The 21,051-nt window shown below is 38.6% G+C and overlaps 2 protein-coding genes across 2 annotated transcripts; both read left to right on the top strand.

Moving 5' to 3' along the window:
* The first annotated feature begins 1,546 nt into the window (after positions 1-1,546).
* Positions 1,547-3,872, top strand: LOC110378588 (uncharacterized). The gene is made up of 3 exons (XM_021337923.3): positions 1,547-1,827; positions 3,165-3,261; positions 3,477-3,872. The coding sequence occupies exons 1-3, from the start codon at positions 1,705-1,707 to the stop codon at positions 3,836-3,838; spliced, it is 582 nt and encodes a 193-aa protein (XP_021193598.3). The 5' UTR covers positions 1,547-1,704; the 3' UTR covers positions 3,839-3,872.
* A 7,365-nt stretch (positions 3,873-11,237) lies between these two features.
* LOC110378589 (uncharacterized protein) lies at positions 11,238-21,047 on the top strand. Its single transcript, XM_064039738.1, has 8 exons — positions 11,238-11,968; positions 13,137-13,416; positions 16,170-16,303; positions 16,388-16,560; positions 16,713-16,978; positions 17,062-19,813; positions 19,893-20,287; positions 20,372-21,047. Exons 1-8 carry the CDS (start codon positions 11,732-11,734, stop codon positions 20,671-20,673), a joined length of 4,539 nt encoding a protein of 1,512 aa, XP_063895808.1. The 5' UTR covers positions 11,238-11,731; the 3' UTR covers positions 20,674-21,047.
* The last annotated feature ends 4 nt before the right edge of the window (positions 21,048-21,051 follow it).

Consider the following 21,051-nt stretch of genomic DNA (forward strand, 5'->3'; position numbering starts at 1 on the left):
CTTCAGATTAAAATAACGATAATGATAAATGTTTTTATTTAATTTTATGCTCGTAAAAAGCATTCAGCGTCAAACTATTCCAAAACTGCGAACAGCTTTTCTAAATCGAATGCTTTGTTTATCCAATTCCCAAATCTTGAAAAATGTTCATAACCTAGCCTAACGTATAAACAAATATATTGTAAATGCTTATTCATCTGCAATCATTCGTTCTGTGTTCAAAAATCAACAGAACTCTTGCGAGGCACTCTGGTTGACACGCTCGGTTGTGGTTAGCCTTTATGAACATCAGGCCAAGCCCGGTAATTTTAAATTTATATAATTGCAACTTCCTAAACCTTCCTAAAAGAGAAACCCCAAATGAAAGGGCTTGCATTATGCGCATTTTAAATACGCTTCACTAGCTTCTGCGAGCGGTTTCAACCGCAACCTACTCCAAGTAATCGGATAAATAATAAGTAGGTAGCCTTACTCGATAGAGAGCTTTATCATGTGGACTTTTTAATTTTGCGAGTTATTCTGAACGTCCAAAATATCTCCACATATTACCTAACAACGGTTTCGACTTTTAACCAAACGAGTCAGTATATTCGCCTCTGTCGATTTCTTAAGTCGTAACCATGGATTTATTTATGCAAACATCAATCCCATAGGTAGGAAAGCAGGTAAATACGTAGTCGCACAGACCTATATGATATCAGAGAACTTGGCAATAAATAAAACAAATATCAGTAAACTAGAATATTTTATTTTCCATTTTAATAAACATAACATCAATTACGTAGCAATTGATTCATTGTAATTATAAATTCATCTAACCAAGGGGTATTCGGTTGCCCGGGTAACTGGGTTGAGGAGGTCAGGCAGGGCAGTCGCTTCTTGTAAAGCACTGGTACTCAGCTACATCCGGTTAGACTGGAAGCCGACCCCAACATAGTTGGGAAAAGGCTCGGAGGATGATGAATTATAAATTAATCTCAGACGGGCGGTGCTACCTAATAGCAATTTTATGACTTTTAAAGGAAGTAGGTAAGTCTTCTTCATCAAAGGCAGTGGTAGTCGGAAGCCGAAAAGTCTGGCAGCCAGCTTTGCAAAGGGGTATCGGATTAGTCAGGTAACTTTATAGCCACATCCAGCTAGATTGGAAGCCGAACCATGGAACTATGTATCTATTCTTAAAAAATATCCTGCCATCCTATCTAATAAGTTATATTATAAACTTCAAAGCTTTTCAATCGGGTTGGTGAAGCATTTCCCACAGGAAGTGGCTGTAACCGCCGCCGGAATTTATAGAAAATAATAAGTATGTAAATGCAAACAGTGACAAAACTTAAATAAAACCAATAATTTCCCATATAAATAACAATTTATAGACAAGCGTGATCCCCTGTTTCCGTCTTTTTTGTCATCGTATTCGCAGATCCATTCCGCGGATTTTACGTTTAATACTCTACAGTTTTTTTATCATCGAAAACCCGTTTTAATTTGTACGCATGACGTTTGATTACTTTATGGGTACAGCTTCGAACTTATCTCGGAAGAACTTAGTTGCTCACGCGCACTGCATATAAGAGCTCGTATAATATTCGTTAAATCCGTACTGTTGTTACATAGTCTAGTCAATTGCTCATTCATGTTACTGCATAAGTTAGTGTAGCATCACAGTGGTCAAACTATTAACTAGAAAAATAACATTATTTAAAAATGTGTTCCCTTAAAAGTTTACTGGTAATATGTTCGTTATTTAGTGTAATATTCGCCGCTAGCTTAAATGGATCAATTGGTTTCCCCGAGGCGGAAGAGGATCCTAACTTAGTCAATAAGGACGTAAGTATCAGATTTAACTTCTTAGTTTAACTGCGTAAACAATTTATTCTTCCACGTAAATTGGGTAGGTAGCGAAGTAGGAATGTATTTTCCTTATGTCAAGTTTTTTTTTTTCTAATTTATCCTCTAACAATAGTTAGTACAAAGGCAGTAAGGTTTTTTGTTGTTTGTTGTTTTTGGACAAAAAATATAACCACAACTTGATTTTAAATTGTTTTAAAGGATTAGCGTGTGTATGGAAGTGTGCATAGCGTGTTTATATTTATCGCAATGTTCATTATAAATGTATGGTGGATATGAATTACAGCTGTACAATTACAGTAAATATCGCCGGTGACCTTAAAATACTGATCACTCGTAGGTCATGGATCTCTGATCTCTATAATCACGTTTTATTTACAACATTGAAGTCATTCACACCTTGTTTTTGTTCTTTATTTTCTTTAATTTTTATTAAACAGGTATTGTTACATGAATGGTCAATTAATTGTACGAACGCGAAGTTGAGGGTAGATGTTAAATAATTGTAATACGCATTTCTTCATACATAACGTGTGCTTGGAATGCAAATGCTATAATAGCTAAATAATTAACAAATTGGAGCTTTTCATAATTCATCATCGTAGGGTTTATGATTTAGGTACATGGTGAAGTTTTAGTAACGTTTTTATTGTATGTGAACTAAACCATAAATACACTAAAAGGGAAAGCAGGCGAACATGGCGCCTTGGCGATTTTGTTTAGATTTGAGAGGAAAGGCCCCTGTCCAATGATATCATAATAAGCGCAAATATGAATAACAAGCTTAGGTACCTATTAATTATGTTTACATAGATCGTCATAGTAATTGACAATATGTTCCTCAAACGAGTATAAGCGTTTGTTAAATAAGGTTTTACAAGATCAATAGAACTTTGGTGTTGCTTGCGAGTTCTGTTCCAAAAGAGGATATAGCGGTAGCTGCCGAGAGCTAAGGTTTAGAGGTTCTTTTAATGAACTATCAAAAACAATTGTTTCATGTACCTAATTCGTATGAAAATGCAAACTGGGTATGTCGCAAATGAACTCGCAGCAACTGACCCGATTTCCGATTTCCAAAAACACAAAAATAAATGGAACGGTGCCTCTTAAGGGTCCTCCTTTTTTGGAAGTCTTTTAAAAATGAGATAAATACTTACATATTATACTACCCTTCGCATATGCACCGCTTACTGACTTACTTTCGTTTATCGCAAAAAAAACAGATGCGGTGGAGGATTTACCTACCATTACCTTCTCTCTTTCTGAGGTGCAGATTCACCCACTCTTAGCTGATTTATGTTCCGTTATTATTTCAGAACCGACAACCTGTCTACATCCCATCGATGTGTGCGGAGAACGAGCTGTACTACCCTGGAGACCAGAAGGATGACTGGATATGCGATTGCAGGCCAGGTAACCACAGATCTGATCAAGATTAACTAGATTTAAAACGAATGTACATACTTAACGACCACGTTAAATATGTTGGTGATGTAGACAACTGCCCCTTTTTTAAGAAATCATCACAGAAAACGTTTTTTTTTTTTTGGAAAAGTATTCGTTCCCTTCATTTGATATCCAAATTGATTTGATTCTAGGTAGGTATGTGACTTGTTGTTTTTTTCCAGGTTTCTTATACCACCCAAAGTCGGACGCCTGCTGGGCAGCCTACACGAAGGGTCCCTGCCTAGACGGCCAGTACTTAATTTTACCGCAAGGGTCTGCAATACCCCTCTGCGAAACAAATCCCTGCGTTATCAACAAGTTAGTGATGTTCAACGGGAAATGTCAGCCGCTGTCGACGACCGCTCCATGCAATCACTTGTGGCCTCCTGCAGTTCTGACCATCAACGCCACGACGTTGACCCCCAACTGTGAACGAATCAACTTACTGTCCAGGTTTGGTGACCGACCGGTCGTCGTGTTGCCGAAGTGTCCACCCGGCTGCAAGAGAAGTGTTAACGGAAGATGTGTTCCTATTGCAGGATGAATGTTAATAAATATTATTCTAAATTCTGCAGCAATTATTCTCTTCGTGACAACTACCTTTTCGTAATTATTATTGTTTAGAAAAATAATTTCTGAGAAAAAAACATAATACCCGGATTAACAGCGCACTTGTCACGCAAAATTTCATGAGGGCGTTTCGATTTTCAGTTTAGTAAACTAGCTTGGAAAATTAAAATCTAATTTGAATTCTGTGTTGTGAAACATGCAAGAGTGTCATAAAAACTGTGTATAAAATGCAGGAGAATCAATATATTCACCGCGATAATTAAGTTACAAAATCCCCCAAAAGTAGTTGAGGCATGGTAATATCCGTTTAACCTTGCACGGTATGGCACGAGGCGGCCGGCGCCGGCTGTCGTCGGCTATGGCAACGCGCGGCGCGTCGCTCCCGTAGTCATGGAGACTCCACCGTCATCGGGCCACACCATGTCCCTGTCATTGGCGTTTATTTACCAATTACCACAATGGACATCGACGTGGCTGTCTGCACGCACCATTATCGACTGATGATAAAATCGGTACCGAAATATTACTTACCCCCCTAATAGCATTGTGTTTCATAGTAACAAGTTAGTAGCAATACGTGTTTTGGAAGGTTAAGGTTGATTGACGGCTCGGTGGAAAGTTTGAAACATTTCCAAAGTGAAAAGTGCACCTTCCTAGAAAGCGTACCACGTAAGAACATGCAGCTGAAATGTGGTAAGTTTTATATAATGACCTAGTTAATAAACTTAAAGCGCATGCAAAAATATAAAAGAAAAATACGTATGAAATATGCTGGCAATAAAAAGCTCTAAGAATTGTTACTCTATATTTTTAAAGTAGCCACGGCAATAAAACTGGCTCTTAAGTTGGTTGTGGTGTAGCTTCAGTGGCCAGTGCGACGGCTGATCGTTTAATTTCCATATAATCGCAAGTGGAGTCGAGCTTGCTCCTATCGCGATTGATCGTTGACCCATATTCTTGACGCTGGCCGCTGACCACACCACTCGATCTGATTAACTGACGATACGACCTTCGCCGATTTTTGTTGTGGCAGCCTACCGGTCTGTTATTTCCTCTTAATCTACAACAGGTTACCCAGTTTATTAAGTCGTGGGAAATAGCCGCAGGAAATATTATTATATGACCCGTGACATGATTAATATCAGTTATTAGTAGACTTATTGAGTAGGAATTTTTTTATGTATGTATAAACCGATGGAATCGCCTAATGGAGTTGACTGAAATATGTCTGAAAGTCGCAATAATGCAGCACGCTTAGGTACTTGTGAGTAGTGGCCACTTGTTCGTGAGCAATAAATGCTTAGCTAAGCTCTTTGTACTTGTAATGTGTTAACGAACTGGGCTGGCTTACTGGCTCGATAGCTCAGAATGTGCACTTAAAAGTCTACGTTTTTAATTTACATAATTATTCGTTTAAAGCCCAGATTTGAAATGTTTAATTATGCTCTTTTGTGAAATACGTGCACAGCAATTAAGTATGGTAAAATTGTATATCAAATTATAAATGGAATTATATTATTGTGTGCCTAAATAATGATACGCAATTAAGTATGAATACATTTAATAAAGAGATTTATTTTTCCATGTGCAGTGGTGTCAAAATAACGTTAATAATATCTTGAACCACTTGAACTAGAGGTCCTGTTATGCGAGAGTAGATAACTAGGTATTTAAAGTATGAAAAGCGATGGGAGCCCACTTTCCTTTTTATTCATGAGAGATTCTAGGAACTCACAATAGCCAGCAGCACTTTCTCTTTAATCGTGGTATTTGAATAATTTAAAAAAGCACGAATGTTTACAAGATTTTCCTGAAACAGAACGACATTAATTGCTCGATAGCATGTTATTGCGGAGCGTAGGTGCACATGATGAATTACACTGCAGCTGTAACGGCGCACTTTCTACTGGCGTCAGTCAAGAGCTTGACACTTCGCACACCGAGGGAAAAGTAAATATCGTGAGGATAAACCAGGTCGACACACGGCCTACTTCTCAATATATTTACTCCTACGTAACACATTTGAAAAATCCGATAATTTGTTCATAAAGTTAAGTGGTTTACAATTAGGTACCGATAACCCCTTTCTCCTATAGGATCACTGGAAATGCCTATAGATAAAGATGTTTTTTTTGTGAAACGTCTGGATTTGGACTTATATTATGTACGTTAATGCTTCTTGATTTATGTACTAGCTAGCTACTCTCAAAACATATCTACGATACCTACAGTATAAAGTAAAAACCTTCATGTTTTGAGTTATCTATTAACAATGATATCATTCATTGCTGGAAAGCACGTCAGTACGTAAATAGGTTCATAGCCAAGTCTAGGCCGAGCTTAAAATAAAATCGTAGGCATTGCTTAATTATGAGCCACAAGCCCACAAATGAAATTTTTACAACAACGTTGGCCCTTTTCTGTTAATATCGAGGGCAGTGGGTCAAATTTGCCTCAGATGTAAGGAAACTACGGAAAAGCACGAGAATGATTTTAAATACGTCCTTGAGGGTTGCGTGAGAGAGTAGTTACTGCCAGTGGAAAGTAATTTGGCGAGTAATTTAGGCGTGAAGTATGTAACGCGTTTGGTCTATCAAATAGTAACATAATGTCGTAGAAGTATTTACGACCTTTTAATTGTTCTAAGTTTAATAACGACATATGTATATAACTACGAAAACAATTTGTTTTACATTGATAAGGTCTGTTTGTGGTCAGATATTTTTCCTGTTTGTTACCCAAAAATTAGTTGAGTACTGATATAAATAATTTTTTGTATTATTATCCGCCTTTGTTGGGCTAAAAATAACACCCATTGTGTTTACTAATTGAATAAAATGCATCATACTAGGAAACAAAATAATGAGGCTTAAAATAATTCATGACTACGGTAGGGAAGTTGAAAGGGTGATAATTGTGTGCATATACCCTATTTACTTAGTTTAGATTCAACATATCCCTCTCAAAACCTTATTTAGCTCTGAACCTTACCTAGACTGGCTACACGTCTGCTAATCCCTTCAGGAAATACGGCTTATCTATGCTAGTTTATAAGGCATTGTCGTTGACACGAAATATTGACACGGAACTGTTTACCAATTCAAGGCCTGGGTGCAGAGCTTGTATGCAAGCGAACGTCGGTGGAGACAACTTAGCAACAATAGGTATACTAAGCAGGTTAACGATAATTCTATAGGCCCTTGTTGATATAAAATAAAAGATTCTGACGAATTGAGAACAGGAGGATTTCCTCCATGGGAAGTCGATTAAAAACAAGAAAATTTATTAAAGAAAAAAAAGACAATCGATTTAGAATACAATAAATGCAATTTAATTACTAAGACAGATGGAGTCGATGACCAAGTAGTTAATTAACAGTTGTCACAGATAATTCTCAATTAATAAAGCAATTATTATTATAGGTACTTCAAACATTGCACGTAGAGACGTGATAAATTACTGGTAACCTTTTGTGACGATTAAAAAGGATTAAATTAGCCCACTTGGTACGTGAAACAGCCTGCAATGGGTGTTTAGAATATTTATCCTCAGAAATCCAGGTGGAACGCAAGAATTCTACAAGAATTTTAGTGAAACAGCGGTAGACAATCTTTTAATGAAAAAAAAGTTCTAGTCTAGCAGTTGTAGAATCTGGTAGACCAGCCGCAGTAGAAAGATGATATTTACCTACATCAGGTAGCATGGCTTTTGAAATCAAACCCTACCGGAAACCATCAAACATGACTAAATTATTGTACCTATATTGCTATAGTGCTATTGATTAATCAAGTTCCTTGAAAAGTTTTATCAGGTGAATCACGCGCAAAATCATCTGTAAGTCGCGTAGTAAATTATGTTAGTGTGATTAGAATCAGCGCTGCGGGGTCGCAGGGCGGCGTCATGGCGTGTCGAGCTTACGTCACGCATCCCTCGGTAAGACCTGCGCTACTTACACCCTTTAATGGTAACACCAAACCACTGGATCTCACTTCCTATCAAACCAATAGTTTTATTTCGTTTATTTGAAATCGGGCGGTACGGATTGGCCGAAAAGGATTCTATATTTGCCGAAATGACCCCTGCACAAAAATAAGTTCTTTATCATGTCGCTTCAATTCTTATCAGGGATAGAGGTCAATTCATTCAAGTAACTGCACATTGTTTACTCACATAATATCGTGTAGATTTGATAAATCTTGTATTGACGTATGGCCGATACCTATAGCAATTTGTAAAATTGATAAGAAAGTGGGGAATGGAATTCAAGAATTTGATTTCATAACTTTTTGAAAAGTTCTTCTGAAACCTCGTCATGCTCAAGATCATGGTTATTTTTTTTGGTTCTTCACATTTTTTATAATACGAACACATTCAGTCGAAACCGCAGACACATGCATTCTAGTCAAATGGTGTTGCGAAAACTTATTCAGAAAGTCTCCCTAAATGACCGCATACAAAGTTCAACAGTTCGCCTAGTGTTCAAATGTGAAATGAAGAACATTTCTGTATGTAATTCTGTAAGTCATGGTAACCCCCAAAACCCACAGGGCGTAGTAGTGTTGACGCATAGTGACCCTGGTTTTTACACTGATAGGTAAATAAATTGACTTTGTGATAACTTTTTTACACTGAACTGTAAAATCCCAACTGCCTTATTGCGCAGCAATTGACGATACTCTTGAATTTATAACTGGCATTTTGCAAGCAAGGAAATAATGCAGCGATTAGGAATGAAAGCAGTGGTCTTCTTATTGTGAACTGATACCTCAAAGTTCTTGCCAGCAAAAACAAAACTTTGTGCTAGCTATGTCGCAGCTGCGGATAAATTATTTCAGTTTAAAGGATGTCTTAGAGAACACCTAAAACTAACATTTTATTACACAAACCGTAACGGTACCGATATTAATGTTTGTCAACCCAATAAACGTAGGTCTTCGACACGACCTTCCAGCCCCGTTTCACCTTTCATTTTGTGTGAAAAATCTTTTAAAATACGTGCCTTAGAAACTGTATCAAGCATTAGGTTGAAACCTTACGTGTAAGTTGATGTAAAGTTACGGAGATTTTGTGATCCATAAACATATTTTCCTTATGTTCATTTGGATCTCTCACACCGGTGTTGCACATAAATGTATGATTATGTACGTAGTTTAGGTATTAGAGCCGTGATTCTTCAACTTTTGACATTATACATGAGCATAATTTTACCTTACTAATGACCATACGGACACGCAATATTGTACAGTACCGTGTAGTTCAAGGGTGAAATGATTCAGATCTTGCACCATTATTAGCTTATTTTGAAGGTCGATATAAAGAAAATATAGCTGTTATTAATATTATGGTTTCCTTTGGCAAATAAATATTTCAAGATAAAAAAAGTTCTATAATTAAGGCTGCGATCATAATGTTGGCTGCTGGTGGGTTTTCTCGTACAGGTTTAAATGGGGAACCAGCAAATGACCCCTCCCGCTATGGGTGCAGCGAGAGGGGCTGTCAGACACTTCCCAACAAACAAAAAATCCTCTCATAGTGGCTAAAAATGCCAAAAATAAATTTCTTATAAGAGCCGTATTAACGCTAATAAGGGTGCGTTTGGGCACAAATTACAAGAACGATAACCTCAAACCCCCCTTATATTTGCTTTATTGTCAGCTTCTTTTTCTTATATGTACTTTATTATAGCAAGCGATAAGGGAGTCAATCTAATAAAAGCAAAAGGATTTGCTCTTAAAAAGCCAACCAACCTTATACATGTTTTATAATGGCGAGCAACAAGAGAGTAAAACTTATAGCGGCAAGACAAATTCTAGTTTTTTGTTTTGTTGAGTGATTTTTCACAGTTTGGCATCGTCAACGAGTATTTTAAAGAAAACAAGAACCATGATTAATTTCATATATTTTTTTAGTGTAGGTACCTGAATCCGAGAGTATATTGTGCTTGTTTATTGAGAAAACTGTGTGGGAATTCAAACGTACGATAAAATGTGGTGCAAAAAGTGTAATTATATCAACGCTCCCTTGAATTTGAGTAGTTTTGACGTAAAAATGGGAATAATTATTAAGGCATGTTTTTATAACGCTTTTACAAGGGTAATATCATTCTCACAACGTCTATTAGAAATCTATAAGATTATAAGCTCTGTAATGGCAACATTTATTCCATCTGCTATCGCCATTTTATCTACCGTTAGGGTTCCTTTCATCATTCCATAGCTGTATCTATTAATATTAGCTATATTACATTTTAGGTATTATCACGATGATCGTATTTACGGAGAAGACCTCACTGTCCAAAACAAGAGATGGCCATGGAATTTGACACATTTTATCGTACGAAGAAAATGTTTTCATTGCAAATATCAGACTTTGTCAAACATACCTTCACACTTTGTGATTGGTCGTGAAAAAATAGAAGTTTTGCTTCTACTATTCGCCTTCTTGTTTTGTCAAAATTTTAAAGAGTATTTGATTTATGATCTTTATTGAAGATGAATGTGAATATTTAATCCATAATTTTATTACACATTTCTCAGTAGTAATAAAAAATTTCAATACCTAGCAATGGAAAAAAATTATTACTAGGTAAATGTAAATAAATAGATATTTTAATAAAAAGATTGTAATATTTTTAATAGATCACTCAAAGCCATTGTTAAATATAATTTTTTACTGCCCAGTTTTTGACATCACCACCGATATCCACCTTATTCAACTCAAATTTAGTTGAAAATTTATGTCTTCTTCACTACCACTACCGTTATATTCTTCTTGACTGATTTCCTGTACTTCATTGTCATCTTCCATAAAATCATTGACGGAACCCTCAAGTGATTTGTTGGTATCGGGTTGTCATTTTGTAGTATTATACTCGTAGCAGTAGAAGTGGTATAAGAATATTTTAATATGACCATCTAGAGAATAAGACCTTTTTAATGACTATGTAAGTGATTATGGATTGCGTTCATTCTTGTAAAGACCATATAAAATGCAGAATATTGTTTGTTGGGTAGACATCTTATGAAATGCTCCTATGAGTGTAAAAGTATCATAGTTAGCTTATGCATTACTATTATAAGAACAGTTAGCCAAATGAAAAGCTTTTATAAGGTTTTGAATATTATAAGGCTTAAAAGCATTGTAAATGCGCTTATGAGAATAACACATTTTCAATCCTTATTATAATCATGTAATTTGGACTTGTTATGGTTAACCCGACCAAATTATAAGAGTAAAGGTAATATTAGCCAAATCTTCTTATATTGTGCCATAATAAGGAACATTGACATAATGAAAGCGATTTTAAAGCAACTATAAGAAATTAGACCTTAAACATATAATTTTATAAGAGTAGCTTGTTTGTTGGGTTACTGACCAATTCCCACTATGTTTCTTCTTAAGCCCTTTATGTACCAGGGCCGCGATAACTTCGGAAACCTTACTACCTAACCTAACTGTGAGAAAAGTTCACGCATTAAGTATAAGGCCTGCAAATGCCTGGTATAATTTGACCCCAGAGTAATGATAGGCTGGCCTACTCTTATCCGAAAGACAGAAAAAAATTATTGATATAAACGATGTCAATAACATTCAAAAGGCTATAACGCTAGCAACCGTATATACATATAGCCCAAGTTACGATTGTTCTTAGACTATACAGTAGGCAAACGGTGACCTGCTTTGAGCACGTTAATAGATTAGGTGTTGGGCGGGCGGCGGGCGTTGCGTGGCGCCCACCGCCCAGCGCCTCCTCTGTCCGAGCGGGCAGCGCGCGCGAGGGCCAGTCTGAGGCCCGCGCCCTCCGCGCCCGCTCGCGAGCCGCACACCGCCCGCACATGGCGCGCCCGCACTCACTAACACCTTTGTTATGGACAAGCGCGCCACCAGCGGCCGGGCCGAGCCCATCCCGAGCATCCTCAAGAAACCTAAGGGCCGTCACAAAGGAGATCTGGTTGACAAGAGCACAAAGATCAAGCGTGAAAAGGTGGAGGGTTCGAAGAAAGGCGGAGATGTGAGCGCGCCGCTGCAGCAGGGGTGCTCGCCTCTCATGTACGCCTGCCAGCAGGCTGACTACAAGGCAGTCGTTGATATACTCAATAAGGACGTGAGTGAAGCGACTGCAACTTCCAGATGAAAACATTCAGCTAACAATACTTCATAATCATAACATTGGCACCCAAGATCTTGGCAGATCATGATGCTTGGCACTTTGCAGTTAAATGGTTCATTGCTTAGTCACATAAGAATAGTATAAAACGAATTCTGACGCTCCATCAACGTCAGTCATGAATTCTTGGTCAGTAAACTACCAGTTTATCGTATATGCAAGAAATGGAAAAGCGTACTTTCAATGTTTTATGAGTTGGTAGAACACGCGATGTTCCTCGTTCGTCGAACGCTTGACTCCTTGTCTGTAAACAACCCTTGACGCGCGCCTGCTGCGCTGTTCAAATACTTCCCCCAATGTTTTATAACAATTACTTGACGAAACATCGTGTCATTACAAAGCCATTATGTAGAACATGATATTCTTATAGTTACGTAGAAAGTTAATAATTGCCTGGACGATTTGTATTACAACACAACTGAATGAACCACAAAATAAATTAGTAAATGGTTTGATATAATGAAAATGACCTCAATCTTGTATGTTGACAATGCCGTAGGATTGTAATGTTTTGAAGGAAATGCATTAGCACGCAGCGAGTCAGTGAGACCGGGGTGAGGGGAGGCAATCAATCAATAGGTTTAGAATTGACTGGCACCATAGAAGAAATCGTTCTCACATGCACGCCACGCGGACGATTACAATCTGTTGTCTAGTAACACGACAGGTGGCACCTCACCTCGCTAACGACTCCGGTCGAACAACCGTCAAAACCATTGAATAGACTTGACTACTTGAGTCTTTGAATATCGACAATTAATCATGTTAAATCACATTCCACTTGGAACATACGCACTACATCGTCAATAGCATCAATAGGCTGTCTTCATTTATTTCAATTCATGCATAGTCCTGTCAATATATCAAAAACTAACAAAATCTTGAAATGTTCTTTTTTACACGACATTTTCTACAACCTGAATGTAAAAAGCAGAAGTAATGTTATTACGTCTCCACTTTTACGTATGCCGTGGGGCATGTGAAATGACACACATCATATTCTTATATATCCATATTCTGTACGCCAGAATGGCTTTACGCATCCACTTCATAACACTGGCGGAGGCCTATAGAACATAGCATAATATAGTCTCTGGTGTCACAGCCAGCATCGGTACGTGTCCGTGACCGCGGGCTGCGCTGTGCGCTGCACTACTGCGCTTCAAGCGGCGCGGGCGCGTCCCAGGCTGCGCGCGCGGCCTGCGCAGACCGCGTGCTGATGGCGGCGCCGGCGCTGGCCGACGCGAGAGACGCCGACGGCCTCACGCCGCTACACCTCGCCGTCGTGCATGGCAACGTGCCGCTGGTGCAGACGCTGCTCGCAGCCGGCGCTGATGTCAATGCAAGAGATGATGAGCATCATACTGTTGTTCATTGGGCAACTGGTGAGTAATACAGTTAAATCTCTACGAGGTTCTCAATTTTAATTAAAAATCTCGAATAGACGACCTTAGTAAATGTAGGTGAACCAGTTGAATCTAGGCGGTTTTGATGAAATCTAGTTATTACCGGTAACTTGCAGTTATTTGAAAATCACTCAACCGATTACGTGCGAAATGGAAAACGGAAATGAAGTGCAAAAATGAAAGTGCATTGCCATTTTACCCTATATTCATAGATACTTAGGAACTTTCCAACATAAAATCATTTAGTTGAGCAGGGTGTTGCCTCAGGCGTGACTTAAACAGATGGTTCGGAGTGAGTCGTTATCTAAGGGGTGTCACTGAAGCACCGCGTGGCACAGCGCTGCCTTCGTGGTTGCCATCAGGGCGAGCTGACGGCGGCGCGCTGCACGCGAGCCAATTAGTTACCCACCGCACTCGTGCCAGTCATATGCCTCTTATGAAGTTATTTGTCGCTGCTTTCTTGCTATTATGACACTGTTAGGAATTAATTGATTTCATGTTATAGCTCAAACTATTTTTAGGTAGGTATAGTAAGTTCAACTCAGTCGTGCGCGCGGCCTTATGTGTGGGTAACCCTTGTACATATACAGTGACTTTGTGTGCGTGACAAGAGGTACAGTCGGGTACAAATACAGTTATCTAGGGGTTGCATACGGGTGTTTAAAGAAAAACAGTTATTACGTAATTTAATGTTTATTTATTTATAATGATTCTAAATCGCTACTTAAAAAATCAAATGATGAATTTTCGGATTCGCTACTCTCCAAGGTGAATTATAAATTCTGGCTCCATGTCAAAATGTCTATAGCAATTCTCTTTTTTCTTACATGTCGACAAGTATTACCCAACATCCCTTCATCAATTTGACTTATACGTTCATTTACGAGTTTCATTATTTCCGTCTTATTTTGGTCGACATTATGCGAAGCAATATAATTTTTTTTAATTCCCCACACATTTTGTTTACATTATTATATTTATTGTCTGCGTACCCCGAGCTAGAAAATATGTAAGGAGTATTTAAATCATCTTAGATATTTCACCTCATTTATTTCTTAGATACTGTCAATGTAAATTTGAAAAGACGAAAATAAGTAAAAACTATATTTAATAATAAAAAGCTTTGAATGTTGTTTCTCCTTAATAATTTCTCCGTGAATAACTAGTACATATTTTCGTAAGCGACTGTACCCATAACAAAAAGCGATAAGAACACGTCATCCTCGGACGACGTCACTGTCACACGAATGAAAGTTGTATATTTACAAGCCGACGCACACATAGGGCCGCGCGCAAATCTGAGTTGAACTATCTATAGGCATGTATCTCTTCAATGGTCATTTAACAAGTATCAAGGAAATGCAGACCTACCGAGCCATCTGCATCAGAATAGGGATTAAGGACTAAAGTCCAAAGTAACAGAGCTTCAAATTTCATCAGTGCCGAGTAGTTACAATTGACCTTCAAGCTAGTTATAAATGGCTTCGGAGTGGTCACCGTGAACTTAATCTACATAATATTGAGCCAGCAGTGCCGTTCCTATAGCCGATGTCCTTGCAAGCACAATCTGACTTCCTAAGTGGCTTTAAATCTTTACATAAGGGTCGATAAAATATTTGTGGTGTTTTGTTAGAGTTGATAAGCAGGCTTAAATTAAACCTAGTATGTTTTATTATTTGGACTATTGGTATAATAAAAGTAATGGTTCCTTATATTTGCGTGATTTCCCGGCGTTTATCGTGGTAATTCTGCGTGTTAGAAAGCTAGTAGGTAAGAAATAAGTAGAAGCCATACCCACAGCTAGTTGAAGGGGTCTGAAGAAATTTCACTAAGGAAAAAAAAATCAAGTTATGCTAATGTCTGGGGAAGCAATCTGTTCCCCATGCAAGGTGAAAGTATGAGTGAAGAACAGGGGCATGCTGTAAATAGTATTTGAGCAAGGTTGCATCGCTTCAGGTGTGCATTATGCAAAGCAGAGATCACGATGACATGCAACACATGGGCGGAGGTCACGTCGAGTTCCGTTCTGTGACTATGTGACGAGAACCGACGGATGTTCTACGGTATTTTCTTTTCCTCACACATGGTATAGCACAAATAAGTAAATACACTTCATCGTGATCGCTATTTATCTTATGATGATTATTTTCGTAGCAGTTGTGGTATTACCCACAAGATACGTAGGTCATAATAATTCTAGATACTACATATATCGTCGTCTACGTAAGCTCTATTCGAATGCCGCATTGTTATGAGTAATCGTACCTGTGTTGCGGGGACGGTGGTGGCTAGGTTAGTCTCTATTTTAGGGGGAAGTAGGGGTTGTCCGGTCCGATGGTATTGAGCGGCCGGCAAGGTCAGGCCCTTGAACTCTCACGGATCGCAGTCCAATATCTAGGACTAAAGTTTTCAAAGAATTTGTAACTGAAAGGTCGAGTTTGACTGACTGTTAATTTGACGAGTTAATGTTTTATGCAGGTCAAGTTGACGGGTAAGGCCGAGGTTAGGAGCCTGATATCGCGCGTTCTTGATAATTATTATCTATATTCATTAATGTACTGTTGTTATTCGCTACAATATGCACTCACGTGTCAAATAATATGAGGCTTAATATCAATCAAGTTGATCTGAGTCTATTGGCTAATAGAGAACAATCAGTACGTACAGTAAGTACAGTGCTGCCTCTATTTTCCAATTAATGAGTCACTTTTGAACGGAATATTTGTTAACAGTATGCGGTGAGGTGGGCGCGCTGCGAGCAGTGCTTGCATCCGGCGCAGACGCAGCTACCCCGGACCAGCACGGCGGGTACCCGCTGCATTACGCCGCGCAAATGTGCGGGGCCCCTGCCGCCACCGATCATCAGGTAATGGACCAACATAAAGAGCTCTATGTTCGTGATTGTGTAGTACTCAACCCGACTTAATGATGTTTCTACTTTTGGTAACAGAGTAGAGGAGCAGCATTAGAAGTGTTACGGGCATTGGTGAAGGAAGGTGGAGCAAGTGTGGACGTGAGAGATGCTGATGGCAGAACACCCTTGTTGTGGGCGGCGTCAGCTGGCTCTGCGGCTGCAGTGCTCGCTTTGCACCAGGCTGGTTCTAAGGTTGATGACGCTGACAGGTACGGATATTCCTTTAATGTTGGATCGTGATCATCAACTGCCTAGTAAAAGGATCTACTTTCATTCTAAATGGCTGCAGAACTTTGTTGTAATAACTTGTGCATGTCAGATTTAAATTGTATATAGACTAATTTGAGAAAATAATTTCCAGGGATGGCTTGACAGCTCTGCACTGCGCTGCAGCTAGAGGACATACGGAAGCTCTAGAAACGTTAGTTGGCTTATGTGGTGCGCGTGTGGATGTGGCCGACTCGCATGGCTGTACTCCACTGCACTACGCGGCTGCGTTAGGACACGCAGATGCAACATCAGCTCTCTTGCAGCACGGAGCAGACTCCCACCGACAAGATAGAAGAGGACGCAGTCCAGCTCATACAGCGGCAGCTAAAGGGCAAATAGAAACTGTACGGATACTCGGTTAGTTTTATATAATATCAGTTTCTTTATCAAAGAGGTTTTTATTTCGTTCATAATGTATTTTTTTTTCTATTTACTTTCAGGTGCTAGAGGGGCCAACCTTTGGTTACGAAATTCAAAGGGTGATTTACCTTTACACGAAGCCGTTGCATCTGGAAGACGTGAATTGGTAAAGTGGCTTTTAGATGGTCGGCCATCTCAAGTGAATGCTACTAATCATGAAGGTCGTACCCCATTACATATAGCAGCAGCTACAGATAATGCAGATCTCTGCCGTTTGTTGTTGGATCGAGGCGCTGAAGTTAATCTAGTAGCGAGATCTTCAAAAAACGAACCACTAACGCCTTTAGATTGCGCAACCAGTCGGGGGCATCGATCTACGGCTAAATATCTCCAAATGCATGGTGGTCTACCTGCATCTAAGTTAGCCAATACTGAAATTGTAATAGATGGAGCGCCAATTACTGCATTACCAACAAGAAGAGTCACGAGTACAAAAATTGATGTTCATGATAGAATAAGAATAGAAAAGAGGGAAGTTGTTGAGCTATCTAGCCCAGTTCAAGAAAGACGAAGAATAAAAGATAAAGATAGTAGTGACACATCGAATGATTCTTCTACCGATAATAGAAAAAAGATGGTGAGGAAGAAGTCAGAACCACATAGACATAAAAATAATAACCATAAAGAACGCAGAAAAAGACTCATGCATACGCAAAAAAGCTTTAGTGATGGATACGATACTGAATTTGAGGGATATGAAAGAGAAGATTCACGCGACCGTAAACATAAAAGTTCGAAGAAAAATAGGTCAAAGAGTGAACCTTCCAGAAGACATAGGCGTAGTGCGAAACATCATCGTTATAGATCTCGTTCGGATAGTTCTTCAGACTCAGAAAGTTATTCAGAAAAGAGAAAAAGCAGACGCCATAGGCGTAGCAAAAGAAAAACTAGCTCACCTTCTGAGAGTAGTAGTTCCGAATCGAGTGAGAGACGAAGCACAAAACGCAAAGGAAAGAAAACATCTATCCATATAGAAAATGATGATGAAAAACAGAGTGTTAATATAATTAAATATAAAACAACAGAACATTTACAGGGTAAAGAAAAAAACGAAAATGTAGTTAGTGATTTTGAAACGAAAACTGATGGTATTAAATCGGAAAACGACAAAGAAGAAAATAAGTTAGTAAAAGCAGGTCAAAGTGAGACTGAAACTGATACTCTGTCAGTCAAAACGAATATGATTATAACTGAAGCTCAAATTCATATGGAACGACAATCAAGTCAATTGGGAAACTCTGAATTAAATGTAACAGTTGATTCTTCAAACAATGTATCCATTGAGACAACCAATTTATCGTTGACACATAAAGACATGACAGAACAGACCAAACCGGACAGCGAAAAACTAGAGATTGAAGACGATGATAAAGAGGCCCCTAAAGATGAAAGTGCAGAAGCCCCAACCTCTGAAACTAAAAAAGAACCCCCACCATCTGATTTGCCCACCGCAGACCAACAACAAACCTCTAATGAAAACGATCAAGAGCAAAGTAAAACTTTAAGCCAAGAAGATTCTAATAAAGACAAGGAATTACCCGATGATACTAAAACACAACACGAATCGCAAAACGAAGAAATAGAAAAATCTGAAGCAAAACCAACCGAGAGTTCAGAAAATATAAAATCACCAGCGCAAACTCCAAAAGATCAAGTTACAGAAAATGAGTTGAAGACACCTCCAAGTTCTTTAGAGTTAACACGAAGAAAGTCATTTCAAGTATTGTCGGGACCGGATGATAAGACATCACCAACAAAAGATGAATCAGAAAATTTGAAGACAAGTTGCGACGTGCCTAGTATTGAACAAACAGAAACCCAGGAAAAGGTTTCTCCGGCGGTATCATTTTCAAATAAAGATATCATAATTGATAGCGAAGAATCTAAAAACAAAGTTGACCATTTAATGGGGGAGTCTGTTGATCACAGCTTAGATCCAGAAACTGATAAACAAATACAAGATAGCATTTTACAAAAAGACAGCAGCGAAAGTAACGCAATGAGTTCAGAAGAGAGGAGGAAAGACTTTGCATCTACAACAGGCAGTAGTACTGAAAATGCTCAAAGCAATGATAAAGGCTTGGTCTCGGTTCTTGATGATGATGTTCTCGCGAGTGATCGAGCTGTTCAGCAAGTTATCTTGGAGAATTTGTCAGAAGAATTTGATGTCGATTTGGCATTGCCGCAGTCATCGCCCAAGAGAAACAGAAAAACCTCAAAAGAAAGCCAAGGCAGCAGTCGAAAGAGTAGTATTTACGAAACGGAAAGTTATAAAGTGTTATCGGATATAGCAAGTGCACCTGATGTGACAACTGGTATTCTCAAGAAAACATTTGTAAAAACAGATGGTGATGGTGTTTTGGAAGATGGAGAAATAATTGATGGTGACAGGCTATCAAAAGATGGTTACTTAGGTAGAGTTCCCAGTGTAAGTGATAATGAGGTTTATAGCCATAGTGAAGCAAATGGACGAAGGAAACGGTTTCGAAAGAAGGGCAGGACGAAAAGTCGATTGACTATTAGATCTAAAAGTGAAAATTCTGAAAGAGGCTATGAATCTAGTGGTTTGATGGATTCAGGATTTGAACCAAGTCCTAGGGCTATTCAGCGCCGAATTACAAGTCCTCGTCTTGCTGCATATTACCAACAAAGGAACGCTAGTGGTAGATACTCGGGCAAATCTGACAGTCGTATACCGGTTCGAAAACCAGGAGATAAAAACGCCGTTGATATGAAGTCGGTTACGCAGAGAATCCAGACCAATATGAGAAGGTTTGTAGCATTCTTTTTTCATTCATGAAGAATATTAAAAACCAAAATGTATGTGTGCTAAAGTTTTCTATATTTGCAGGTATTATTGCGAAAGAAAAATATTCCAACATTTACTGGAACTCAAGCGGCTTCAAATTAGAACAAGCAAAGCAAATGAAGCAGTCCTCGTAAAAAGAGCCATCGACGAATACAATAAATCTAGCTTAGCTAACGTTGGGTTGGGTCCATACAATACCCCTGATTTTTCCTTCAGCAGTTTTGAGAAATTCCTTTATGAGAGTTTGAGAAAACTGCAGAAAAGTGGCAAGAAACATTTGGATAAACTGCCAGAGAAGCCTTTTGATTTTGATTACGGAGAAAGTGAGCTCTATAAAATGAGTGCTATTCCTGATAACCCTTGTCTTTGTACTAGTAAGACCCATAGATGTTTCCATGCAGTTCATGCATATACTGGTATACCATGTTCAGCTTACAGTAAGTATGGTCGTAATTTCTTCAATAAAGAAAAGGTTGCCGATTAATTAAAGACCATGTTGCATATTTTCTTTATCGTTTCAGTACCGTACAAATGGAATCACCACACAATGCCGAAACCTGCAACAGCAGGGCCGAGTTCCAAGTCAAAAGGATTTCTTCCGAAAATTAACTCCAAACCGCCACCAGGTACCGGTAAGGCGCACGTCACGCTAGAAGTCTCCCATGGAACCGAGAAGCAGTTAATAGCTTTACCAGCAGAGAAACTGGATAAGAACAAACGATACTACGTCACTTTTACTGTAAAAGGTTCAGAGCCGACGTCAGACAATGACAATTCTTCTCCAAGCGCGACGTTAAACACCAAGAGTGTAAGGACTGGATGATTCTGATAAAAGTTACGTTATAAAAACAATTTCCTGCTGATCACTGCCAGCTATCAAGTAAGAATGATGTAAGTGCAAGATGCTGTTAAAAATATAAATAACGATTCAAGTGATTAGACTGAACGAAGCCGTCCACTGTGAAAAAGCGATATTTATTTTTATAAATCGAAAGAGAAGTATAAATATTATAATGTATATGGAAAAGAGTCTCTATTGCAATAATGTCTATACATAGATATAAGAATCTAAATGTTGTGTAGTCTTCCCGTTAAAGCGTTGTTATGCACTGATACAATCTTGAAGATTATAATTCAAACGACGATTGTTGTCTGCACAAAGTATTTTGACATAATACTCAACAGTATTAAATTAGTGAGA

Source organism: Helicoverpa armigera, chromosome 20 (genome assembly GCF_030705265.1).
Source record: "Helicoverpa armigera isolate CAAS_96S chromosome 20, ASM3070526v1, whole genome shotgun sequence".
Taxonomy (NCBI): Eukaryota; Metazoa; Arthropoda; class Insecta; order Lepidoptera; family Noctuidae; genus Helicoverpa; species Helicoverpa armigera.

Bases quoted from the DNA above. Each gene is read 5' to 3' on its own strand.
- LOC110378588 (XM_021337923.3), top strand. From the start codon at position 1,705: ATGTGTTCCCTTAAAAGTTTACTGGTAATATGTTCGTTATTTAGTGTA. The intron at 1,828-3,164 runs GTAAGTATCAGA...TTATTATTTCAG, and splicing joins CTAACTTAGTCAATAAGGAC to AACCGACAACCTGTCTACAT. The intron at 3,262-3,476 runs GTAACCACAGAT...GTTTTTTTCCAG, and splicing joins GATATGCGATTGCAGGCCAG to GTTTCTTATACCACCCAAAG.
- LOC110378589 (XM_064039738.1), top strand. From the start codon at position 11,732: ATGGACAAGCGCGCCACCAGCGGCCGGGCCGAGCCCATCCCGAGCATC. The intron at 13,417-16,169 runs GTGAGTAATACA...ATTTGTTAACAG, and splicing joins TGTTGTTCATTGGGCAACTG to TATGCGGTGAGGTGGGCGCG. The intron at 19,814-19,892 runs GTTTGTAGCATT...CTATATTTGCAG, and splicing joins ATCCAGACCAATATGAGAAG to GTATTATTGCGAAAGAAAAA.